General features: G+C 47.0%; 1 protein-coding gene across 1 annotated transcript in view; it reads left to right on the top strand.

Annotated features, from left to right (window-relative positions):
* Window positions 1-23,408, top strand: part of LOC121949594 (titin-like) — a 240,933-nt gene extending 217,525 nt beyond the window's left edge. Inside the window, 29 exon segments of the mRNA XM_042495327.1 lie at window positions 53-1,819; window positions 2,076-2,369; window positions 2,464-2,751; window positions 2,856-3,155; window positions 3,319-5,385; window positions 5,510-5,812; window positions 5,997-6,308; window positions 6,436-6,726; window positions 6,836-7,135; window positions 7,512-7,653; window positions 7,761-7,924; window positions 8,078-8,380; window positions 8,585-8,866; window positions 9,051-9,644; window positions 9,749-10,039; window positions 10,136-10,435; window positions 10,595-10,897; window positions 11,041-11,343; window positions 11,452-11,720; window positions 11,826-12,141; window positions 12,236-12,541; window positions 12,673-12,972; window positions 13,193-13,768; window positions 13,939-14,244; window positions 14,348-14,730; window positions 14,903-15,113; window positions 15,251-21,151; window positions 21,265-21,558; window positions 22,074-23,408. Coding sequence (XP_042351261.1) covers window positions 53-1,819; window positions 2,076-2,369; window positions 2,464-2,751; window positions 2,856-3,155; window positions 3,319-5,385; window positions 5,510-5,812; window positions 5,997-6,308; window positions 6,436-6,726; window positions 6,836-7,135; window positions 7,512-7,653; window positions 7,761-7,924; window positions 8,078-8,380; window positions 8,585-8,866; window positions 9,051-9,644; window positions 9,749-10,039; window positions 10,136-10,435; window positions 10,595-10,897; window positions 11,041-11,343; window positions 11,452-11,720; window positions 11,826-12,141; window positions 12,236-12,541; window positions 12,673-12,972; window positions 13,193-13,768; window positions 13,939-14,244; window positions 14,348-14,730; window positions 14,903-15,113; window positions 15,251-21,151; window positions 21,265-21,558; window positions 22,074-22,366 — 17,759 coding nt within the window. The 3' untranslated portion in view covers window positions 22,367-23,408.
* The last annotated feature ends 3,261 nt before the right edge of the window (window positions 23,409-26,669 follow it).

Genomic DNA, 26,669 nt, shown 5'->3' with positions numbered 1-26,669 from the left:
TAATATAAATTCTGGGTCTTTCCTCTGTTTCTGTTACACTTCTCTCCAACAGAGGAGGCTGATTTGGACTTGGACGTTCCCATGACAACCCAATACACGGTCAGGGCCGGCCGTGATGTAGAAGTGTTTATCCCCCTGAAGGGACGCCCCGCCCCCAACATCACTTGGCGCCGTGGTGACCGCAACATAGCTGGTGACAACCGCTACACTGTCACCAGCACTGAGCGAGCCACCACACTCCTCATCCCTAAGGTCACCCGCGATGACCGTGGCAAGTACCTGCTAGAGATTGAGAACGGGGTGGGAGAACCCAAGATCATTACCGTGTCCATCAAGGTTCTGGACAGTCCAGCTGTCTGCCAGAAACTGATAATCAAGAATGTGACAAGAGGAAAGCTGACCCTCAGCTGGGAGGCTCCTCTCATCGAGGGCGGCTCCCCGGTCACTAATTACATTGTGGAAAAGAAGGCCTCCACCATGAAAGCTTACCAGGTGATCTGTGATAAGTGTCCCAACACAACTTACAAGGTGACGGGACTGGAGGAAGATGTAGCTTACTTCTTCCGTGTGTCTGCTGAAAACGAGTATGGTGTGGGCGACACCTGTGAAACTACTGAGCCTGTAAGAGCCACTGAAACTCCTGGAGCTGTTAAAGACCTGGTGATGGTGGATTCTACAAAGACCTCTGTTACCCTGCAGTGGAGCAGACCTGACCATGATGGTGGCAGCCACATTACTGAATACATCATTGAGAAGAGAACCAAAGAAGATCCCACATGGACATTGGGAGCAACATGCAAGCGTTTGAGCTGTGAGGTGACAGGACTCAAGGAGAATGCTGTCATGGACTTCAGAGTGATGGCCAAGAACGAGAAGGGCAACAGTGACTACTCCCAGATTGGTCCCATCACAGTGAAGGACTTCATCATTGAACCCGAGGCCAACCTAAGTGACTACCCCAATGGAGAGCTTGCTGTTCGTATTGGTCAGAACATCCACATTGAGTTGCCTTTCAAGGGTAAACCAAGACCTGCTATCAGCTGGCTGAAGGATAACCTGCCTCTGAAGGAAAGTGACAAGATTCGCTTCAGGACCACTGACAACAAGACTTCAGTCACAGTCAGAGGGGCCAAGAAGGAGCATGCTGGCCAGTACACCTTGGTTCTGGACAACAGAGTCATCAAGAACTTCTTTGACATTAATGTGATCACTCTGGGACCTCCCTCAGTGCCTGTTGGTCCCATCCGCTTTGATGAGATTAAAGCCCAGAGTGTCATCATTTCTTGGGATGAGCCAAAGGATGATGGAGGTGGTGAGATCACCTGCTACAGCGTGGAGAAACGTGAGACTTCCCAGGCTAACTGGAAGATGGTCTGCTCCAGTGTTGTCAGGACCACATTCAAGATTCCCAACCTGGTCAAGGGAACTCAGTACCAGTTCAGAGTCCGTGCAGAGAACAAGTATGGAGTCAGTGAATCACTCAACTCCTCTGATGTTGTTGCCCAGCACCAGTACAAACCTCCAGGGCCTCCTGGAAAGCCTGTGGCCTTCAACGTCACCAGTGACGGCATGACCATCAAGTGGGATGCTCCAGGCTTTGATGGAGGATCCCCGATTATGGGCTATCATGTTGAAAAGAAGGACAGGAACAGCCTCTTGTGGGAGAAGGTGAACTCGACCATCATCTCCAACAGAGAGCACAGGATCATTGGTCTCTTGGAGGGTCTGGAGTACTCCTTCAGAGTCTATGCTGAGAACAACGCTGGACTTAGCGTTGTTAGTGAACAGAGCAAGCATGCACTTGCTATCTCCCCTGTCGGTAAGTATATGCCAAAGTCTAAAATCATTTATGTTGAGGATTAGTGTAGAACTTATAGAAACAGTCATACATTTTGGAAATCCTATTTGTTAACAGTCTTACCCAGAGTCAGATGAGAAGGTGGATATCAGTTTAATTTTTGTTTAGCGTTGTCAACACCAGAAGCAAAGCTTGATCAAGATTTTTTTTGCTCCAGTATTACTTCAGTATTTTACAAACAAGCACAATTCATTAATTGCTCTTTCTTCTTGATTAGATCCACCTGGCACCCCTGTCTGTATTGATGTGACCAGAGACTCAGTCACACTGCAATGGGAGATCCCCAAGAGGGATGGTGGCAGCAAAATTGTTGCCTACAGTGTGGAGAGGCGCCAAGGTAGAGGCAAATGGCTCCGATGCAACTTCACTGATATCTCAGAGACCCAGTTCACTGTGACTGGTCTGTCCCCTGGAGACCGATTTGAGTTCAGAGTCATTGCCAGGAATGCCATTGGTACAGTCAGTCCACCATCTAACTCTTCTGGATACATTATGACCAAGGATGAGAGCAGTAAGTACTTTCAAATTTTTAAAAAAAGTATAGATATCTCACATCCCTTTGATTGTGCCAATTCCTCATTTGTTTATTCTCTTTGCATCTGCAGTTTCCCCAGAGATCGAGTGGTCTCCAGACCAGGTGCTCACTCTGAGGGCCGGTGAAAACATTAAGCTCAGCTGCAGAATCACTGGACGTCCTGTTCCCCAGATTGTCTGGTATAAGGATGGCAAAGAGGTTGACAAGAGGACCATGCTTGACATTGAGATCACCACCGGCATTGGCACCAGTAGTGTATTTGTTCGTGATGCTAACAGAAACCACCGTGGAATCTATACAATAGAAGCTAAGAACAGCTCTGGTACCAGGAAAGCTGATGTCAATGTCAGAGTACAAGGTTAGCAAACACTCCCAATGTTTCAATATTTAACACTACAAACCTTTTCAAACCTATTTATGACTATTTTTGACATAAATTCTCTACCTTCTGTTTCCTTCTAGATACCCCTGGGCCTGTCGATGGCCCCATCCGTTTCACAGGCATCACAGCTGAGAAATGCACCGTGTGGTGGAACCCACCAGAGAACGATGGCTGTGCTGCCATCACTCATTATGTGGTGGAGAAGAGGGAGACATCCAGGATCACCTGGGCCTTGGTCACATCCAAATGTGAAGCCTGTTCTTACAATGCCACCAACCTCATCAAGGGCAATGAATACCAATTCAGAATCTCTGCTGTCAACAAGTTTGGTGTTGGCAAACCACTGGACTCTGATTCATTTATCGCACAGATGCAGTACAGTACGTAAAATCAATCATGAGTATTTTCTGTTTGAGGTATTGACCAAAAATTCAAGATTTAACCCTTGCTATTGCACTTTAAAGTTGCCAGAAAATAAAGGGAAAAAACAAATAGCTTTTACACTAATTGACTCTCTTAACGTACCATTTTTCTGCTCTTCAGCTGTGCCTGATGCCCCTGGTACCCCAGATGCCACCCACGTGACTGGAAACAGCATCACCCTGGGCTGGACAAGGCCAAAGTCAGATGGAGGCAATGAGATCAAACACTATATCCTGGAGAGGAGAGAGAAGAAGAGCCTGCGCTGGGTAAAGGTTTCCTCCAAGAGGCCCATCACAGAGCTAAGACACCGTGTCACCAACCTCACTGAGGGCAACGAGTACGAGTTCCGCGTAATGGCTGAAAATGGTGCTGGTATTGGACCAGCCAGCAGCACTTCCAGGCTCTTCAAATGTAGAGAACCAACCAGTTCTCCCAGTAACCCCACATTAGTCAAAGTTACTGACTCCACGAAGACTTCTATCACTGTGGAATGGACTAAGCCAGTCTTTGATGGCGGTATGGAAATCATTGGCTACAATATCGACATGTGTAAGGCCAGTCTGGAGGAGTGGCACAGAGTCAATACACAGATTTGCATCCACACCAAGTACACTGCTAAGGGCTTGGTTCCTGGAGAGTTATACAAGTTCAGGGTCAGTGCTGTGAATGGATCAGGAGAGAGTGAACCCTCAGTGTTGCCCAGTGCTGTTCAGGCTGTGGACAGACTTACATTACCTGAAATTGACATTGGTGCCAAGTTTAAGCAGACTCACATTGTGAAGAATGGCGGCACTGTCACTCTCCACATTCCCTTCCGCGGAAAACCAACTCCTCTCGCCACCTGGTCTAAGGTTGATGGTGAGCTGCCTGTTATGGCTGATATTAACACCACTGATTCTTCCTCTACTCTGACCATTGAGAGTTGCACTAGGTACGAAGCTGGCAAATACACCCTGAGCCTGGAGAACAACAGCGGGCACAAGTCAATCACATTCACAGTCAAAGTGCTTGACACACCTGGGCCTCCGGGAGCTATCACCTTCAAAGATGTTACCCGTGGAGCCTTGACAGTTATGTGGGATGCCCCCACGAATGACGGTGGATCCAGAATCCACCATTACATTGTGGACAAGCGCGAGGCCAGCCGCCTGGCCTGGCAGGAGGTCAGCAACAAGAGCTCTCGTCAGATGATCAGGGTAACTGGTCTGGAGATTGGTGTGCCATATCTCTTCAGGGTCACTGCTGTTAACCAGTATGGTCAGGGAGAACCTCACGAGATGACGGAGCCCATCGTTGCCACAGAAGAACCCGCACCACCCAAGAGATTGGATGTTGTTGACACCACAAACTCCTCGGCCTCCCTTATGTGGCTGAAGCCCGAGCACGATGGAGGCAGCCGCATCAGAGGCTACATCGTTGAATTCAGAACCAAAGGCACTGACCGCTGGGTTGTTGGTGGAGAGACCAAATCCCAGAAGATGCTGTTGGAGGGTCTGATTGAGAACACAGAGTATGACTTCAGAGTCAAAGCCAAGAATGACGCTGGAATAAGCGAGCCTCAGGGCACCTTCAGCTCTGTGGTCATTAAGGAGCCTCGCATTGAACCTACTGCTGACCTCAGCAGCATTACCAACCAGCTCATCATATGCAAGGTCTCCAACACCTTCACAATCAACATTCCCATCAGCGGCAGGCCGGCACCCAAGGTCACCTGGAAGCTGGAGGAAATGAAGCTAAAGGAGAATGACAGAGTCTCCATCAGAACCACAAAGGAGAACACGACTTTGGTGGTGAGAGAAAGCAAGAGAAGCGACAGTGGCAAGTACTACCTGATCCTGGAGAATGCTGCTGGTGTGAAGACATTCACAGTGACAGTGAATATTGTTGGCAGACCGACTCCACCTACAGGCCCCGTGGGAATTTCTGGAGTCTCTTCAGAATCCTGCACTCTCTCCTGGTCCGAGCCAGCTGATGATGGCGGCAGTGATATCACCAACTACATCGTGGAAAAACGTGAGTCTGGCTCTGCCTCCTGGCAAGTAGTAAACTCCAGTGTGAAGAGAACCACCATCAAAGTGACTCACCTTACCAAGTATATGGAGTACACCTTCAGAGTGTGCGCTGAGAACAAGTTCGGAGTCAGCAAGTCCACTGAGTCTGCTGCTGTAGTCATTGAACATCCATTTGGTAAGTTTACAAAACTAAATGCAAGTCCTGTTTTTATATGTATGGAAGTTAAATAATTGATAAATGTATTTAGGTCAAAGTCAAATTAATAATAACCTTTCTCATCTGCACTTCACTTCCACAGTTCCTCCAAGTCCTCCAACTCGTCCAGATGTGGTATCTGTGTCTGCTAATGCCATCAGCATCAAATGGGACTTGCCATATGCTGACGGTGGCAGCCAGGTGACAGGCTACTGGATCGAGAAGAAGGAGAGAAACACAATCTTGTGGGTTAGGGAGAACAAGCTGCCCTGCTTGGAGTGCCAGTACAAGGTGTCCAACCTGATTGAGGGCCTGGAGTACCAGTTCAGAGTGTACGCCATGAACATTGCTGGACTCAGCAAGGCCAGTGAGGCTTCCAGACCTGTGGTGGCGCTCAATCCTGTTGGTGAGGGAAACTTTCATGATAAACTACAAAAATTAATGACAGGTTGTTTGGCAAGACAGCTAATAAACAAAAACCTGTACATGTAGTGCAATTTCCTGTTCACCTTGCTAAGCTAACACAGTTAATAAAAACCTACGTGGCCAAAGCTTTCTTACAGTTTGACCATAAACTTTTTCCTCTTCAGATCCTCCCGGTAAACCCGAGGTGACGGACATCACCCGCTCCTCTGTGTCACTATGCTGGACCGTGCCATTCAACGATGGTGGCAGCAAGATTGTTGGTTATGTGGTGGAGAGGAAAGTCTACAGTACAGATGAATGGGATGACAATCGCTGGCTCAAGTGCAACTACACAACCATTAGCGAGAACTACTTCACCGTCTCCAACCTGGGAGAGGGAGAGACCTTTGAGTACCGTGTCATTGCCAAGAATGCCGCCGGTGTCCACAGCGCACCCTCCGAGACCACTGGGCCGGTCACATGCAGGGATGAATACTGTAAGTCATCACAATAAGGAGTACTTTTTCATTTAATAGGTAACAGGTTTTAGATTACCTATGAGCTCAGAGTCTAAAACAGTCATTTTTATTGCATTAAAATCTAATCGTCTCCCCTTTGCTTCAGCTCCACCAAAAGCTGAACTAGACAGCAAGTTGGTGGGTGAGACTGTCACCGTCATGGCCGGCTCCGATCTGGTCCTGGATGGCGCCGTCGGCGGTAAACCAGAGCCAACTGTGTACTGGGTGAAGGGCGACAAGATTTTGGAGCTTGGTGAGAAGTACTCACTGACCTACACCGCCACCAGAGCCATGGCCGTTATCAAGAACTGTGACAGATATGACACGGGCAGATACATCCTGACCGTCAAGAACGCCAGTGGAGTCAAGACCGCTGCTGTCAATGTCAAAGTTCTGGGTGAGCAGCCAAGAAACTGTTGACTCTTAACTAACAAAACGTTCAGTGGAGTAACAGTAGACGTATGTGCCTGAACTGCCTGGTCTAACTCTCGGTTTCTGTCCTGTAGACACTCCTGGAGCTCCAGCTGATAAGATTGTGATCAGCAGAGTGACAGAGGAAAAGTGTACGGTGTCCTGGAAGATTCCTCTGGAGGATGGTGGAGACAGTGTCACTCATTACATTGTGGAACGTCGCGAGACCAGCCGCCTCAACTGGGTCGTCATGGAGACTGAGTGCAAGACGCTGTCGTGTGTCAGCACTAGGCTGATCAAGAACAACGAGTACATCTTCAGAGTCAGAGGAGTCAACAAGTTCGGACCTGGAGTTCCTCTGGAGTCTGAACCCGTCATTGCAAGGAACGCCTACAGTAAGCGCCAAAATCTGACTTTTAATGCTACAATAATAATAATAATGATAATAATAATAATAAAAAGAGTAAGAGGAATTGGAGAATACTGAATTAATATTTCTTGTTAAATTTAATCCTTTTATCTTGAAATTAGTGAAAATTGAAAATGCAAATATTTTAAAGTGTTTTCTTTATAATAAAAAAAATAATCTGAAAATGTTTTCAGATTATTTTTGATTTTTAAGATGTTAAAGGTTTTTTTTCTCATTTATTAATTAATGCCACACCACATAATTTGCAGAATATTTTTTTCTTCTAGTGTAGATTCAGGCATGATGTAACAGGATGTAGTTTTGTTTCGGTGACTCTGACCTGTCTTGTCTCTCTTCCTCAGCCATCACGACCCAGCCAGGCACTCCAGAGGCCACAGCTGTGGGTAAGGAGCATGTCATCATCGAGTGGCTGAAGCCCGAGAGCGATGGAGGCAGCGAGATCAAAACCTACCTGGTGGATAAACGAGAAAAGAGCAGCACCAGGTAGGAACAGCTCCTGAAGAATTTTAAGGGCAGAGTTTAGTTTTCTCTTTTTGAAATATTCTCATTGTCAATCTCTATGTCACTGTACCTGTTTTTCTCCGAAATAGGTGGACTCGGGTGAATAAGAATTACACTATCTACGACACCCGTCTGAAGATCGCAGGCCTGATTGAGGGAAGCGAGTACCAGTTCAGAGTAACGGCTGTCAACGCTGCTGGAGAAAGCCACCCAAGCGACGCCTCACCATACATCCTCTGCAGAGACCCAACATGTAAGAGATTCACTCAAAACCTTAACTGTTTTTAAAAGGTTACAGTTTTTAGAACTAGAACTTGATTTTAAATTGTTGTGGTGATCCCAAAATGATGGATTGATATTGGGATAAGTTCACATATACATCATATTTGTCTTTGTGTACTCCCAGACACCCCCGCTGCTCCATCAATACCTCGTATCACTGACACAACCAAGCACAGCATCAGCATGACCTGGACCAGGCCCATGTATGATGGCGGCTCCGATGTCACCGGCTACGTGGTTGAGATCCTTGAGGAGGGCTCCGAGCAGTGGTACCGCGCCACTGCTAAAGCTCTCAAGACAAATGAGTATGTGACTGCCGGCCTGGCAGCCAATAAAAAGTACAGATTCAGGGTCGCCGCCGTTAACAACAAAGGCACCGGCGAGTTCAGTGAGCCGAGCACTGAGGTTGAACCCCTGGAGAGAATCGGTGAGATTTCTTTCAGATAATGAAACAGTCATTTCATTACAGCTAATGTGGGGATTTGAATTGAAATGGGAAATAAATGCTTGTTAAACATGTTTTAACAGTTGTGGTCTTTTCCTAGTGACAGACCTTTATCAACATTCCAGCTTGTTACATAGCAGTTGCAACATTATCACACTCTCCATTTCCTCTGCTCAACCCGTTCAGAAATGCCCGACCTGGAGCTGGCTGAGGACCTGAAGAAGACAGTGTGTTTGCGTGCTGGAGGAACTTTGCGTCTGGTTGTATTTGTCTCTGGCAGGCCGCTACCTCTAGTCGGCTGGAGGAAGAAGGGTGTTGAGCTGCAGAGCCGTGGCTACATTGAGACCACTGACAGCTACACCGCACTGACAGTGGAGAAGGTCAACCGCTACGACTCCGGAAAATATGTTGTGGAGGCAGAGAACCCCTCTGGCAAGAAAACTGCCACCATCTTGGTTAAGATCTACGGTATGTCATCTCAAGTCTGCGCAGATACCAAATATTACATGCTGAGTTTAGGAAAAATTGGTATAAAAAGTGATGATCATGATTTATCTGCTCAAATTCCATCAATTTTGCAGCTTTGGTTAGATCCTCCTTAAAGAAATACTCACTAACATATTCTCTTCCTTGACTTGTCTCTCTCCTGAAGACACTCCTGGTCCTCCAAGTGCTGTTAATGTGAAGGACTATACCAAGGAATCTGTTGTGATCACTTGGGACGTCCCAAGCATTGATGGTGGTGCTCATGTCAGCAACTACATCATCGAGAAACGTGAAGCCAGCATGAAGTCATACAAGACCGTCACCACAGAGTGTAGAAAGACCCTGTTTAGGATCACCGGTCTGGAGGAGGGAGTGCACTACTTCTTCAGAGTCCTGCCGGAGAACATCTATGGTGTTGGCGAGCCTTGTGAGACATCCGAGGCTGTGCTGGTGTGCGAAGTGCCGTCAGTGCCTCAGAACCTCCAGATCGTTGATGTCACCAAGTCCTCTGTCTCTCTGTGCTGGGAGAAGCCGCTGTACGATGGCGGCAGCAGGCTGACAGGCTTTACCATCGAGGCCTGCAAGGTGGGCTTGGACAGGTGGAGTACTGTGGCTACAGTCAAGGCCTCAGTGTCCCAGCACACCATCCAGTCTCTGGCAGAGAACGACCAGTACCTCTTCAGGCTTCGAGCCACCAACAGCAGGGGACCTAGCGAGCCCATGGACACCGTCACTCCTGTCACCATCCAGGACATCAAGGGTAAGACAACATCTTTACACTTCTGCCTTTGCTGAAACCCAGAAAAGCTTCACAGAAATTATTCAAATATGATAAACACATCATATCCCTCCTTTTTTTCCCAGTGATGCCCAAGATAGACATGACCAACATCCCTCAGAAGATTGTCCATGTGCACCGCGGCAAACCCATCGACCTTAACATCCCCATCAAGGCCAAACCGCAGCCTGTCTGCTCCTGGTTCTTTGGTGGTGTCAAACTGAAGGACAGCCTTGACCGCATTAAGATTGACAGCAATGGAAAATACTCCCACCTCGTGATTCGCGAGACCACCATCAACGACACAGGAAACTACACGCTTGAGGTGAAGAACGCCATCGGCATGGCCACAGAGGTCATCAAGGTCATCATCCTCGGTAAGGACAAATGAAGGTTATACACGGATAACATGTGCCTCTTTATGCGCAAAAACATTCAGAATTATAACCAGCTGTATTCTTGTTCCCATTTAGACAAACCTGGCATCCCAGTGGGTCCAGTGAAGATTGAGGAGAATGACGGTGTGTCAGTGACAGTCAGCTGGGAACCTCCAGAGAAGGACGGTGGTGCCAACGTTAGCGGCTACGTGGTGGAGCAGCGTGATGCCCACAGGCCAGGATGGATCACCATCTCTGAGTCAGTGACCCGACCCTGTTTCAAGTTCACCAGACTTACGGAGGGAACTGAGTATGTGTTCCGCGTTGCTGCCATGAATCGCTTCGGTGTTGGCGGCTTCCTGCAGTCTGAGGTGGTGGAGTGCAAGAGCCCGAAGAGTGAGTTCTCTTCCCATCAAAATCTTCCTGTTCTGTGTCTGTTCTTCCATTATTGTTTGGTTCATGGGCCACTGAATCCTTTTAATTTGATTGTAAACAGTGATCTTGTACCCTGCAGTCTTTCAGTTCATCTCTTTATCTATCCAATTTACTGTGTAGCCATCCCTGGACCTCCAAGCAAGCCAGAGGTGCTTGATGTCACCCATGAGGGCATGACTCTGACCTGGCAACCACCTGCGGACAACGGTGGCTCTACCATTGCTGGCTACATCATTGAACGTAAGGAGGCCCATTCTGACAGGTGGTTGAGGATCAACAAGAACCCTGTCACAATGACCAGATACCGCTCCTCTGGCCTGATAGAGGGGCTGGAGTACGAACACCGTATCACCGCCATCAACTCTAGAGGAGCCAGCAAACCCAGCGAAAGCTCTGCCATCACTGTCGCCATGGATCCCATCGGTACGTGTTGGGAAAAACTTAGTGTAACTGCTGGAATGACTTTTAATGGGCTTCATTCATAAAAGGCCAACGCCAACCAACTTAAGATGAATCTTTCCAATGTGGAGTCATTTTATTAACCAAAAATCTGTGTTGTGTAACAGAGCCTCCAGGTCCTCCAGTCGAGGCCAGAGTTACAGACACCACCAGGACTTCAGTGTCTCTGGCCTGGCTGCCGCCTGAAGAGGAGGGTGGTTCTATCGTTACTGGCTACCTGATCGAGATGCAGAAGGTGGACCAGGTGGAATGGACCCTCTGCAACACGACGCCCACCAAGATGTGCGAGTACACCCTCACACACATGCCCCAGGGTGCTGAGTACAAGTTCAGGGTCATCGCCTGCAATGCTGGCGGTTCTGGAGAGCCCGCTGAGATTCCTGGAGTGGTTAAGGTCCAGGAGATGCTTGGTAAGAGTCCATGATTTACAGTTTAATTGAACGGTTGAATAAGCATACTTTTACTTAATCAAACTGTAATTTAACTGACAAAAACAATCTGATCTCTGTCTTTGTCAGATTATCCCGACTACGAGCTTGATCGTAAATACGAGGAGGGCTACGTGGTGCGGCAGGGTGGAGTTGTCCATCTGTCTGTGCCTATCAAAGGTAAACCCATCCCTACATGCAAGTGGACCAAGGATGGTCGTGACATCTCTCACCGGGCCATGATTGCCACCCATGATGACATCACTGAGCTGGTCATCAAAGAGGCACACAAAGATGACACCGGTACCTACGACCTGGTGCTGGAGAACAAATGTGGCAGGAAGGCTGTGTACATCAAGGTGAGAGGCTCATCTAGAGGATACTTCAGTATCAGAAATTAAACTAAAACAAATTTGTTTGGAATGGTTGGAGCTAAACTTTCTGTATTTATTTTTTCCCGCCAGGTGAAGGTTATTGGGCGCCCTGACGCCCCGGAAGGCCCTCTGGAGTTTGACGACATTCAGGCCAGATCAGTGCGGGTCAGCTGGAGGACACCATCAGATGATGGCGGCTCTGACGTTCTGGGATACATCGTTGAGAGGCGGGAGGTACCCAAGGCTGCCTGGTATACAGTCGACTCCAGGGTGACCGAAACCTCTCTGGTGGTGAAGGGTCTGAAGGAGAACGTGCAGTACCACTTCAGGATTTCTGCTGAGAACCAGTTTGGTGTCAGCAGATCTCTCAAGTCTGATGAAGCTGTCACACCGAAAACACCACTTTGTGAGTATTTTTTCTGTTTTTTTTCTTGAAGTCCAATCCCAACTGATATTTGTCAAAAGTTACATTATAAAACAAAAATTTGCTTTACCTCCAGGCGCCCCAGAACCTCCAAGCAACCCACCAGAGATCATGGATATTACCAAGACCACAGTGTCTCTGTCCTGGGCCCGGCCCCGGGATGACGGAGGCTCCCGCGTTACAGGATACTACGTGGAAAGGAGAGAGGTGTCGACAGAGAAGTGGGTTCGACACAACAAGACTCACATCACTACCACCATGTACAATGTCACTGGTCTCATCCCCGATGCAGAGTACATGTTCAGAGTGGTGGCTCAGAACGACATTGGGCAGAGCGAGCCTGGTCCTGTTTCAGAGTCTGTGGTCTGCAAAGATCCATTTGGTGAGTTTTTGTAGTATGAAAACTATTTTCGCATGAATACATTGATAAGCAGAAGTACACAAAACCAAAAAAAAAAAAAAAATCAAAGTTTCTCCATGAGTATTAATCTCCTCCTGTCTGTCTCCTTAAAGACAAACCCAGCCAACCAGGAGAGATCGACATCATCTCCATCACCAAGGACTGTATCACCATCCACTGGCTCAGGCCAGAGCATGACGGCGGCAAGGAGATTCTGGGCTACTGGATTGAGTTCAGGCAGGCTGGAGAAAGTGCCTGGAAGAAATGCAACAAGGAGCGCTCCAAGGATCGTCAGTTCACCATGGGCGGCTTGATGGAGGCAACTGAGTACGAGTTTAGAGTCTTCGCCGAGAATGAGACTGGACTCAGCCGACCTCGCCGCACACCCATGGGCATCAAGACCAAACTGAGTGGTGAGCTGCTACAGAATTTGAATCCCATCAAACACAATGACTTTATCCGCCTGATAACTATTTATGTGTAGTTTCTTTAAAACGTTGTGTTAGTTGAACTAAAATGTTTTCTGTAGACTTTTATACGGTATGCTCTGAGGTTGCAGCATCAGGATTGTAACAATGTGTATTTTACAGCAAATAGTAAAAAGCCTATAAAACGTTGCTTATGTTTCTGCAGTTGGTGAGGCTCCGGCTTTGAAGGAAGAGATCCAAGATGTAACCACCAAGCTTGGCGAGTCCGGTACCCTCACCTGTGGCATCATTGGCAGACCTCTGCCTGAGATCAAGTGGTACCGCTACGGCAAGGAACTGATCCAGAGCCGTAAGTACAAAATGAGCTCAGATGGCCGGAACCACTCCCTCAGCATCCTGACAGACGAACAGGAAGACGAGGGCTTGTACACCTGCAGGGCCATCAATGAAGCTGGAGAGATCGAGACCAGTGGCAAACTGCGTCTGCAGGCAGCACCACAGTTCCACCCCGGCTTCCCTCTGAAGGAAAAGTACTACGCCGGAGCTGGCACCAGCCTCCGCCTCCATGTCGTCTACATCGGACGTCCCATCCCACAGATCATGTGGTTCTATGGCAAGAAGCCGCTGAACGCATCCGAGAATGTTATTATTGAAAACACTGAAAGCTACACCCACCTTGTGGTGAGGAACGCTCAGAGGAAGACCAATGCTGGCCGTTACAAGGTGCAGCTCAGCAATGTGTATGGAACCATCGACACCGTGCTTCGAGTTGAAATCCAAGGTAACGCCAAAGAACTGAGTTTGTATTTTTGGTAAATATTAGTAATTAAATATTGTAGTGTCAAGCAACAAATAAAAACGACTTTGTATAAAAAGAAATTACTTAACTATTACTTTGTATTTGTATAAACAAGAACTATTACTTATTCCACTTTCTGTATTTTTGTCCAGATAAACCATGCATCCCTGAGGGCCCTGTTATTATTGAAGCTTTGCTGAAGAGCTCAGTAATCATTAGCTGGAAGGTGCCTAAGGACGACGGAGGCTCCATGATTACTAACTACATCGTGGAGAAACGTGAGGCCAAAGAAGGCGAGCAGTGGCAGCTGGTGTCCTCCTCCATCTCTGGCACCACTTGCCGTGTTCCCAACCTGATCGAGAACGCTGGCTACTACTTCAGAGTCTCTGCCCAGAACCAGTATGGAGTCAGTGAGTCTCTGGAGATCCCATCAGTTGTCATCATCAAGAGTCCATTTGGTAAGTTGTTTGCCAGTTTTGGCTCTTTAGCTTCATTGCACAGGCAGGGCTTACTTTACAAATATGTAGAGCACTACAGTAACATTACCTATTTATTTCTCAGAAAAACCTGGCATTCCACAACAGCCCTTCATTATCAGCTCGACCAAGGACTCCTGCGTCGTCTGCTGGAAACCTCCAAGCAGCGACGGCGGAGCTAAAATCACCGCCTACTACCTGGAGAAACGTGAGAAGAAGCAGAACAAGTGGATGTCAGTAACCAGTAAGAAGATTGTGGAGACCAGCTTTGAGGTCACGGCCTTGATCGAGGGCTTCGAGTATGAGTTCCGTGTCAAGTGTGAGAACATGGGTGGTGAGAGCGACTGGAGTGAGATTTCAGCGCCTATCATCCCCAAGTCCGACCAGGCTCCTCGGGCTCCCGCGTTCAGGGAGGAGATCAGGGATATGATTGTCAAATACCACGCCAATGCCACGTTTGTCACCAAGGTACTTTATTCTAACTGCATTTGCTTAGAAGGGATCGCTTGCAATGTCTGTATTTATGAAGATCTAGATATGTAACATAAGTCAAATGAGAAGATTGACACAAGTTTCTTTGAATCCTGTCAAGTTCATCAGCACAAGCATTACTTAACTTGGTTACTTTTCCTATGACAAGGTGGTGGGACATCCCAAGCCTTTGGTGAAATGGTACCGCAGTGGAAAGGAGATCCAGGCAGATGGCACCAAGATCAAAGCCTTGGAGTTCAAGGGAGGCTACTACCAGCTGGTCATCACTGCTGCTGATGAGAATGATGCAACAGTTTACCAAGTTAGAGCAACCAACTCCTCAGGATCCATCTCTACAACAGCCAACCTAGAGGTGGAAGGTAATGATATACCGTTGATATTGCTAATTAATTAGTGCTTTTTTATTGTCAAGTGATGTCCTCTACACCTTTAATTCCTTAAATTGAAAAAAAATGAATGAATATCAAACTAATGTTTTTTATTATTTGAATTCCAGTTCCTGCTAAGATCCACCTGCCATTGGAGCTCCAGGGAATGGGAGCAGTCCATGCTGTCCGTGGTGATCACATCACCATCAAGATCCCCATCTCTGGCAAGCCTGAGCCAGCAGTCATTTGGCAGAAGGGTCAGGAGATCCTCTCCAACTCTCCTTATTACCAAGTCATCACCACCAGATCTTTCACTTCCCTGGTGTTCCAGAAGGGAGTGGAGAGGAGAGATACTGGCTACTACATCATTACTGCAAAGAACAGGTTCGGAACGGACAAGCAAACCATTGAGGTGAACATTGCCGACATACCTGATCCTCCAAAGGCATTGGCTGTCAGTGACATTGCTCGGGACTCCATCACCTTGACCTGGGAGCCCCCTGCCAATGACGGTGGAAGTGACATCATAAGCTACATCGTGGAGAAGTGTCCCACCACTGCTGACAGGTGGATCCGTGCAGGACAGACCACTGACTGCAGCATTACCATCATCAACATATTCGGAAAGACCAAGTACCAGTTCCGCGTCATTGCGGAAAACCAGTTTGGCCTGAGCCATCCTTCTCAGCCAACTGAGCCCATCACCACAAAGGAAGACAAGTCTGTGATTAGGAACTATGACGAGGAAGTGGATGAGGCCAGGGAAGTCACCAAAGAGGAGGCTCTGTTCTACAAGGTAAAGGAGCTGTCCTCCAAGTACATCATCTCTGAGGAACTCGCTCGTTGCCAGTTTGGAGTTGTCCACCGCTGTACGGAGATTGCCACAAAGAAGACCTTCATGGCCAAGTTCATCAGGGTCAAAGGAACTGATCGTGAACTGGTTCTCAGAGAAATTGAAGCCCTGAATGTAGCAAGGCACAAGAACATCATCTATCTACATGAATACTTTGAAAGCATGGAGGAGATCATCCTTATCTTTGAATTCATTTCTGGAGTTGACATCTTTGAGCGCCTAGGCACCAGCAACTTCGAGCTCACAGAGCAGGAGATTGTTCGCTACCTGAGACAAGTCTGCTCTGCCCTCAAGTTCTTGCATAGCCACAACTTTGCTCACTTTGATATCCGCCCAGACAACATTGTCTACACCACAAGAAAAAGCACCATCATCAAGATAATTGAGATGGGCCAGTGTAGGCTGCTGGTGCCAGGAGAAAACATTAGGATGCCGTTCTCTGCTCCGGAGTACTGCGCCCCTGAGATCCACCGTCACGACCTGGTCACAACAGCCACTGATATGTGGTCTGTTGGTGTAATGGCCTATGTTTTGCTCAGTGGCCTTAATCCGTTTGCTGCAGAGTCCACTACAAAGATGATTGAGAACATCTCCAGCTGTGAGTACATCTTTGACAGTGAAGCATTTAATGACATCAGCCTGGAGGCTATGGACTTTGTGGACAGACTTTTAGTCAAGGACAGGAAGCTCCGTATGACAGCCCACGAAGCTCTCGAGCATCCATGGCTCAAGATGAAGATCGAGAATGTCAACAACAAGACCATCAGGACACTGAGACACAGAAGGTACTACCAGACCCTGGTGAAGAGAGTAGATACCATTGTATCATCAGCTCGTGTGGCCTATGGTGGCGCCTTCAAGAACCAGAGAGGATTGGCTGTTGGTAAAGTGAAGATTGGAACAGAATACCGTGGTCTCCGCACTGGTCCAGTCATGCATGGCTCAGCTGAAGAAGGTGGCCATGCCAGATTTACCTGCAGTATCACCAACTTTGACAAGAGTACTCAGGTGACATGGTACCATGGCAACCGTCAGCTACATGCAAGCACTAAGTATGAAATCTCTTACAGCAATGGTTTTGCTAGCATCTACGTAAAGGACATTGAAGAGAGTGACGATGGTGTGTACAGATGCAAGGTGGTGAGTGATGATGGAGAGGACAGTGCTTACGGAGAGCTCTTTGTTGAGACAGTGAGGAGCATCAGAGAGTACTACATCAGCCGCTCTGTCAAGAAACTGAGGAGAAGAGTTGACAAGACAAAACTCCTACAGAGACCGCCAGAGTTCACTTTGCCTCTCTACAATCGCACTGCCTACATTGGAGAAGATGTGCGCTTTGGTGTCACCATTACTGTGCACCCGGAGCCTCATGTCACATGGCTGAAGAATGGCGAGAGAATCAAACCAGGTGAAGATGACACCAAGTACACGTTCACAAGCGATAAGGGTCTGTACCAGCTGATGATCCACAACGTGGATAAAAATGATGATGCTGAATACACCGTCATGGCCCACAACAAGTTTGGAGAAGACAGCTGCAAGGCCCGTCTCACTGTGACACCTCATCCTGTAACCGAGGAAACTATGAGGCCCATGTTCAAGCGTCTGCTGGCTAATGTTGATTGCGTTGAGGGACATAGCGTCCGCTTTGAGCTCAGAGTCTCAGGAATCCCAACTCCTACTCTGAAATGGGAAAAAGATGGTCATGCGCTGCAGTTTGGTCCCAAGGTGGTTGTCATACAGGAGGACATTGACTACCATGTCCTGCACATCAGAGATACTCTGCTCGAGGACTCTGGTGTGTACAAGGTTACAGCAACCAACTCCGCTGGCTCTGCAAGCTGCCAGGCTACACTTAAGGTGGACCGCCTCACCTACACCAGGAGAGAGTACAAGAGCGAGGAGGAGAAATACAAACACATACAGAAACAAATTGAAAAGACCAACAAGATGGCCATGAAAATTGCTGCCACCGAGGAACTTGTACCTTTCAACCCCACAGCCCAGGAGGCACTCAGTTATGCTGCAGAGATGTACAAGCCTGCAGTGAGCACTAAGAACGTTGAAGGCGAGTTCGACATCACAGTGGAGAAGTCTGAAACTAAGAAGCTGGAGGAGGAGAGGAGGATCTTCATGCCGTATGAAATCCCTGAGCCTGTGACTCATGATCCCAAAGCTCTGGATGAGGACAAAGCTATTAAACAATTTGTGCCTCTCTCTGACATGAAGTGGTACAGGAAACTGAGAGACCAGTATGAGATTCCAGAGAGGATGGAGAGGATTGTGCAGAAGAGGCAGAGGCGTATACGCCTTTCTAGGTGGGAGCAGTTCTACGTCATGCCCCTCCCAAGAATCACCGACCAGTACAGGCCAAGATGGCGTATTCCAAAACTCACTCTGGATGACTTGGAGACTGTCAGACCTGCTCGCCGTTCACCTTCTCTTGAATCTGAAGTCTCCTTCAGATCAAGAAGAAGATCTCTGGGAGACCTCAGCGACGAGGAGCTGCTGATGCCCGTGGACGACTATCTTTCCATGAGGAGAACAGAGGAAGAGAAGATGATGCTGGAGGATGAACTGGAGCTCGGCTTTTCTGCCTCACCTACTGGCAGCCCTGTTCGTGTTGAGCGACGTGCCGTTGAACGTGAAGAGAGGAGGCAGGAGGTCAGGCACGAGGCTGCCGAGATTACTGAGACAAAGAAGAAACGCACTGTTTCACAATATATGAGGAGGAGAAGGTCACTTTCTCCCACATACATTGAACTCATGCGTCCAGTCTCAGAGCTGATCAGACCATCACGCGCCATGCCTGTGGAAACAGAGGGAGAGATTGTGGGAAGGAGGTCCCCTACCCCCGAGAGGACCCGTCCCCGCTCTCCCAGCCCCATCAGGTCCGTTGAGAGATCATCGCGCTCTTCCTCGAGGTTTGAGCGGTCTGCCCGCTTCGACATCATGTCTCGCTACGAGGCCAGAAAGGCTGCTCTGAAGGCAGAGAGGAAATATCAGGTGGTTAGCCAGACACCCTTCAGCCTGGACCATGCTCCCCGTGTGACAATCAGGATGCGCTCTCATCGCATCCCAATTGGCCAAGACACAAAATTCACCCTGAACATCCAAAGCAAGCCAGAGGCCGAGGTCAGGTGGTTCCACAATGGAAACGCGATCTCTGAAAGCAGTGAGAAATACATCTTCACCAACATGAGTGGTGTTTTGTCCATCACTATCCTGGACTGCCAGGAGGAGGACAGTGGCACTTACCGCTGTGAATGCTCCAACTCTAAGGGAGAAGCTTCTGACTATGCCACCCTTGATGTGTCAGGTGGTGGCTACACTACCTTCGCCTCTCGCCGCAGGGATGAGGATGCTCCCAAAGGACACGTCCCTGAAATGCTTCGCATTGACCATTATCACACCACCCACTTTAAAGCTGGCTATGCTTCTGAGAGCCACTTTGCAGTGGAAGAGAGCAAGTCTAAGCTAACGGAGACACATGAGGTTGTCACACGGGAAAGGTATGCTCCCTCCTCTGCTGAGAGGTACTCCTCTGCTGAGAGATACTCCTCTGCTGAGAGGTACTCTTCTGCTGAGAGGTATGATTCATCCATCAAGTTTGCCTCCGCTGAATACCTGTCATCTGATTCCTCCTACTCATCTGAAAAGTTCTCTCTGACTGGCAAACACACCACGTCTGAATCTAAACTGAAGTCATCTTCAGCTGCTGTTTCTGAGGAAGTTGCTGTCACCAAGGTGAAGCCTTCTCTTCCTGCCAGAATCCTCACCAAGCCCCAGTCTATGACAGTTTCAGAGGGGGGGACCGCCAGATTCTCCTGTGATATCGATGGGGAGCCTGCATCCACTGTAACATGGATGCACGAGAGCAGAACCATCGTCTCGTCTCACCGCATCCACGTCACCACCACCCAGTACAAGTCCAGCCTGGAGATCTCCTCTGTGATGGCCTCCGATGAGGGCAGTTACACGGTGGTGGTAGAGAACTCAGCAGGCAGACAGGAGGCTCACTTCACCTTGACCATCCGCAAAGCAGCTCCTAAAGAGGAGGTCAAGGCTGTCAAATCCCCTGAGCCATCTGTAAAGTCACCCACTCCCAGTGTGAAGTCACCAGAGCCTTCAGTCACATCACCTGCTCCTTCAGTAACTTCTTCTGTCCCCAGTGTCAAGTCCCCCGAGCCTTCGGTTAAATCACCCACTCCAAGCGTGAAATCTCCTGAACCAACGTCTCCTGCTCCGGGTGTGAAGTCACCAGCACCTGGTGTGAAGTCACCGACGCCAGGTGTGAAGTCACCAGCGCCGGGTGTGAAGTCACCAACGTCGGGTATGAAGTCACCAACGCTGGGTATGAAATCTCCTGAACCAGAGGGAATTAAATCTCCAAGGAGCATCAAGTCTCCTGAGCCAGCTGCACCCTCTCCAGCACCAGGCATAAAATCACCAGCTCCAGGTGTCAAATCTCCTGAACCTGAGGGAATCAGGTCACCACGGGGTATAAAATCACCTGAACCCAAGGTCAAGTCACCACCACCACCACTCAAGACTCCGGAGAGTGTGAAGTCACCCGAACCTGAGGAAATCAAATCACCCCGTGGCATCAAATCTCCAGAACCCGCAGGACTCAAATCACTTAGAGGTGTCAAATCTCCAGAACCTGCAGGAATCAAAACGCCAAAGGGAATCAAGTCCCCAGAACCCGCAGGCATCAAATCACCAAGGGCCTTGAAGTCCCCCGAGCCCGAAGGAATCAAATCACCTCCTAGGATGAAGTCTCCTCCTCCTATCATGTCCCCCAAGAGGGTTGTGTCTCCACCGACTGTCAAATCCCCAATCCCGAAACCTCCTAAAGTCCTGAGTCAGCTTAAAGCCGAGGCCAGTGAAGGCTCGGTGAGGATGTCCTGTGTCTGTGAGAGCAGCGTCAGGGAGGTGGTGTGGTACGTCAATGGAAGGAGGCTCTTGCAGAGCAGTCGCTTTGAGATGCACTACTCTGAGGGCTCCTGCAGCCTTCTCATCCATGATTTGGCAGACAGCGATCAGGGAGAGTACATCTGTGAGATGACATCAGAGGGAGGGGTATCCAAATCCTCCTTCTCCTTCACCGGACAGGTGTTCCAGTCCATACGCATGAAGGTCACGGCCTACCGCGAGCAGCAACTGGCACTTAAAGGTGAGCTCCTGCCTCAAGTACCCAAGCAGATTTAGTCCAGTTTCATGCTGAATAAAGTAAACCCTGTCATAGCCCTAACTGTGAAGATTTACCATTTCTGTCTCCATCCTCAGGATCCATGAAGATGAGTCACAAGGAGTCGTCATCGTCTGTGAGCTCATCCATGATGATGAAGAAAGAAATGCACATGATGGAGGAGTCCTCGTCTTTCTCTTCCTCCGCCCAGCAGGCAATGATGTCATCCATGATGGAGTCCAGCTCCTTCAGCAGCATGGCAGCTGAGATGAAGTTTGAGACCATGTCCATGTCCAGCATGTCCTCCGTGGCATCTGAAACATACGCCATGAGCTCCAGCAGTCTGGCGGAGATGTCGTCCCACATGGAGGGGTCCTCATTCAGAGCCATTGGTATGATTAGTCATGAAATCTGTAAAACATTTGGATTTCAGAGTTTGTGGCATTAAAAAAAACAAAAAACGTTGCTGTCATTTTGTCGCTTCCAAATTAAGATTAAAATTAAGATTCATTTTCAGAGACAACAAAGACATTTAGTGTGAACTGAACAGCTACAGATAATAAACTGGATGCAGAAGGTCGTATAGCATTTTTATTCATAACGTTTCAAGGGTTGTCTGTCCCATTCACATTAATGCAATATCTCAAGAAGGGAATTTCTTCAAATTTAGCAAAAATGTCCACTTGGTCTGATTAGAATTTGGTGATCAAAGGTCAAGGTCACTGCACCCTCATGAAAGATGTTTTTGGCCCTAACTCTAGTTCTAACTAATTCTAGTTTATACCTGATTTTGAAAATCAAAATTTTGCATTCAATTCCCTAGCCATTCTGTTGTGAAATGTTGTGGCCAGTGGCATTTGGATTTTCAGAACTCTGTGCACTGATGTACATATCCTGCGGTTTCCAGGTTCTGCTCCAAGGATTGAGGCTCTGCCAGAAGACATCAGCATCGAGCCGGGCAAAATCCTGACAGTCACATGTGCCTTTTCTGGTGACGCAAAACACATCGAGTGGTCCCGCAGCGGCAGAACCATCGAGGTGACTGCTGGCGGACGCTTCCACATCGACACTACAGAGGACCTTACCACCCTCATCATCACCGGGGTGAAGGAGGAAGACGCTGGAACCTACACCCTGAAGCTGTCTAACGAGCTCGGATCCGACACAGCGACTGTTCACATTAGCATTCGATCAGCGTAAAAAACACAAAACAAAAAAAAAAATCTAATCTTTCACTCTTCCCCTCTTCCCTACTTCCATGCCTTTTTATTTAATTATTGAGCGAAATAATCGACTTGATCAAGATCTGGATTTCTGTTCTTGTAAATATGAACTATTTTTGTACCAATCTTGACATTAATTTATGCCAAACTAGACTAAAGTCTAAAGTTGTTATAAAATGTGCCATATTGGATAACTATGACTTAGGATTTTTGAACCACTTTTCTGTGACATGTACATAATGTATATAGCCGAATTTAACGGTTATGGGAAATGTATGCATTGTTATTTATGACAATAATATTAACTGAAACAAAATGAAACTAAATGTGGTTTAACAGGAGAAAGTTCCAGTAGGAACGAATACCCTGTTAAACTGAGAAACTAAACTCTGTGCCTCAACGATAAGTTGAAGTCTAAGATTGCCTCAGCAGGTAGAGAGGCTCCCTGTTGATGTTAACTCAATCAGAGACAAAACTATGAACGCACCGCGGTGCATTGTAACCAGAGCTTGAGATCCTGAGTGCTGTTTGCAGTTACCCTCATGTAAGCAGGACGACTGGACCTCGTGCTCCGACTGATTATGTCATACCGCCATTTCGATGACATGCTCACAGTGCGAGCGGCCTGCACTCCCTGAGCACAAGCGTTTCTTTTTGTTTTGTGCTCCGCTTCTGGCAAGCGACCACTCGCACGGACTCTTCAGTCGTTCCATCAACCTGGCCAATCACATAAAACTAGAGTCCATCCTGTGCTTGTTTGCAGAGGCAGAGCTGTCTCTTGGAGGTCTGCAGTGTGTTTGTGTGTTAGTTTTTAGAAGTTCACCTGTCAGTCAAGCTGGGCGCCCCCAAGCAGCTGAAAGCAACTGTCACTGGGATCATCAAGGACGGAGAGAAGTGTGGTCTTGCGAGTCGCCTTGCACTTTGGTTTGATTGAAGTTAGCTGTAGCGTTGACTATTTTCGCAGCCTCCTTGAGCTTTTCTCCAATTATTGATTTAATAAAGCATGATTATCAGCACTACAGGAAGTCTCTGCTGTGGTTATTTGCATTTATTTTCCCTGCTTTTGTCCAAAAAATGTGATGAATAAGTCACCTCAAGAACTGGATCACGACCCTCAAAAAACAGCTAAAACCAATATCAACATAATATGGTTTTAGCTGGTCTTTGACCAGCTAGTCAAGCTGTGCACATTTATCTTTACATATAACACGTGACAGAAGACTTGACGGATTTATGCCCTTTGCTTTTCATACTTCCTCCTCATGACACTGTTATCTCTCAAGGACATGGATTTGGTCTCAATTTTTTACAGGAAGTTCAACAGATAAACCAGCTAGAGTGACCATCACAACCTAGTAGGACTAGTAGTTGACCAGCTTAACCACCTCAAACTGGTCAAGCTGGGGGTTTTTTTTAACAGGGCAGTATGTTGTCATAAATAGCATTGAAAAGTCAAAGTATTGCATGTTGTCCAAAATCACATGAAGAAGTTAAAGTATCACATGTAGTTGAAAATTGCATAATAAAAGTCACAGTTTAGCATTTCACCCAAATCGCATAAAAAACACAGTATAGCGTGTCATCTCTCGCCTACTCTCACCCTTTGCATCGGTACAGGCTACCCGTCCCCCATGGTCGACTTGACCCTCGAGTCCATGTTCTTGTCTGCTTTCTTTGGCTTCTTAAAATTCACAGAATTTGCCTTTACTTCCTCTGCCTGCGATCCGTCTTGCCATCCCAGCCGATCTGACCTCACCATTCACACTTCTGACTCCCTCACATTCACGCTTTCAAAGACGCAAAGCAAGCCAGACGGGAGTTTCTTTTCCCATCAACATTTTCTGCCTTGACTCCTGTCTCAGCCCATATGAGCCAAATACCAAATGCCACGGCTCAGCCAGCGCATCACCTCAACACCCATTCGTTCTCACCGGAAACGCGTAGTACCAGAGACATTTTTACAAACTCCTCCACATTTCAGGCGTAACTTCAGAACACTAATCAAGCCATTTTTTCTGTATTGGTGCAACATCCACGGCTGCTAAACTGAGCACATTGGATCAATCTGTGCAGATCCTTAGCTGCTGATCATCTCAGGCATATTGCTCTTACATTCGCAGCAATCTTAATGACCTCCATTGAGCCAAAGTTCAACCCAGCTTGTTCCTCCTTATTCAACCCGTCTCACACCTCTCACGCCGCAGATACCGTGATCCTGCTCAACACCACCTTCTACTGCCGTTATTATGAGTCATGCCTCCACTATCAATATATGCATGGGACTCTTATCGACATCTACAGTATTTGCATGTAACGTCACATGCTGTCAGAGTGCATTTAGTAATTTTACACCTATCAGTATTGTTATATGACATGCTATTGTTCCCATTATTGCTGTTGCATCTCCCCCTTTCCCTCTCTCTTTCTCTCTCTCTTTCTCTTTCCTTTTGTTATTTAATTGTAATTTACAACATCTTTTGCACATCTGTCCTTCCTGGAAGAGGGATCCCTCCTCAGTCGCTCCTCCTGAGGTTTCTACAGTTTTTTTTTACCCCTGTTACAGTGTTTTTTTGGGTGAGTTTTTCAGGGATGTCATATGCTATAAAGCCCTCTGAGGCAAACTGTGATTTGTGATGATGGGCTTTATAAAGCAAATTGACTTGACTTGACCTCTTTTTTGTCTTGTTTTAGCTACGTCTGGGGGCTTGAAATCAGCTCAGGTGGACACACGCCGAGACAGAACCTCCACACTGAGTCTCCCTCTACCCAACCTCCAGGAAAATCAGAAGATGTCCTTCATCGCACTTAATCCATTCATCAGTCCTCAACATCTCATACCTCCTGAATTACAATAAACCTTTGAACGACACATCGTTGAGACGTGAACCTCAACCTCTCATCATGTCCCCGTCACACACACACAGAGACACTGGCGGACAATGACAACGGAGCGGACATTTGGAGACACTGGCGGAGACACTAGTGGAGACACTGATGGAGAATGAGAGCTATCAACACTCTGTGGTATCACATCTCATATTTCAGTCGAGGAAAAGTTAAATGCGATTGTTATTGTTTTGTCACCCAGCTCTAACGCAGTGTATTTTATATAAAAAATATTTTAAATTTTAGATATATTTTATATTTCCAATATTTGGGGTTGAAAACTGGTGTACAATGCACACAGTTTTCTTCCATAGCTTATTTTATTTTCTATTTATTTATTTCTACTTTCTATAATTTTCAGAGTGACTGGAATGAGTCATCATTTTTCACCGCAGGGGTCGATCAAATATTTCAGATTCTTATTATTAATTAATTTATTTTTAAACATTGAAACAGAAACAAATGAAGGGTTAAAGTCTCTCTGAGATGATGTCACAAACTGAGCCATGCACTAAAATATCTCAGCGACATCATCAGTGACATCATCATCCGTCTGCAGTGATGCAGAAGAATTTGAACTTTATTCATCTTTAGTAACACATCATCATTGATTATTGATCATATTTCGTATCAATAATCTGAATGTGTTCAGTTACTGAAGCTGTCAGATAAATGTGGAAGAGTTCATCTTTCTCTGAGAGATGAAGGAGGACAGGAGCCGCACAGGGAGAAAGTCCTGAGTCTCAAAAAGTACTTGAGTAAAAGTACTCAGTTACTCTTTGTCTGTCTGTCTGTCTGTCTGTCTGTGTGTCTCTCTGGGTGGACAGGAAGACAGTCATGAAAGCAGCCCGACAGGAGGGAGGAAGTGGAGTATAGGTGCCTTCAAAATAAAAGAGCCGAGTTTGGTTTTTCTGTGTGAACAAATGATGCTTCATAATGACACATTTAGATGAATATTAATAGTTACACACACACACACACACACACACACACACACACACATTGATGTCCATCAAGGACTCCTGACACATCCTAATTAAATGACCAAATGTCTAAAAATAGATGAATTTAAAAATAAATAAAACAACAGTTTTTATTGTATAAATATCTGATACAGTGAAAATACCATAATAATATATAAATTGAAAAAAAATGAAAGACATAATGACGAAAATATAAAAGAAAATTAATAATTTATTTTCTTCTTCTTTATCTGTATTTTCAGTTGTAATTTCGAAAAGCCTCTCATGGATAGGTGTTGCAAATTAGCACTTTGCTATAAACACTCAAAGAAGTGCATCCGGGACTTGAGCGTGTCTGACTGTTATGGCACCAACGTTACTGTGAGTCCATGTCAGATAGACAAATACACCAATCAAATAAATGATAATAAT

This window comes from Plectropomus leopardus, chromosome 10 (genome assembly GCF_008729295.1).
Source record: "Plectropomus leopardus isolate mb chromosome 10, YSFRI_Pleo_2.0, whole genome shotgun sequence".
Taxonomy (NCBI): Eukaryota; Metazoa; Chordata; class Actinopteri; order Perciformes; family Serranidae; genus Plectropomus; species Plectropomus leopardus.
The sequence above is the reverse complement of the archived record's forward strand: the minus strand, read 5'-3'. Positions and strand labels throughout refer to the sequence as shown.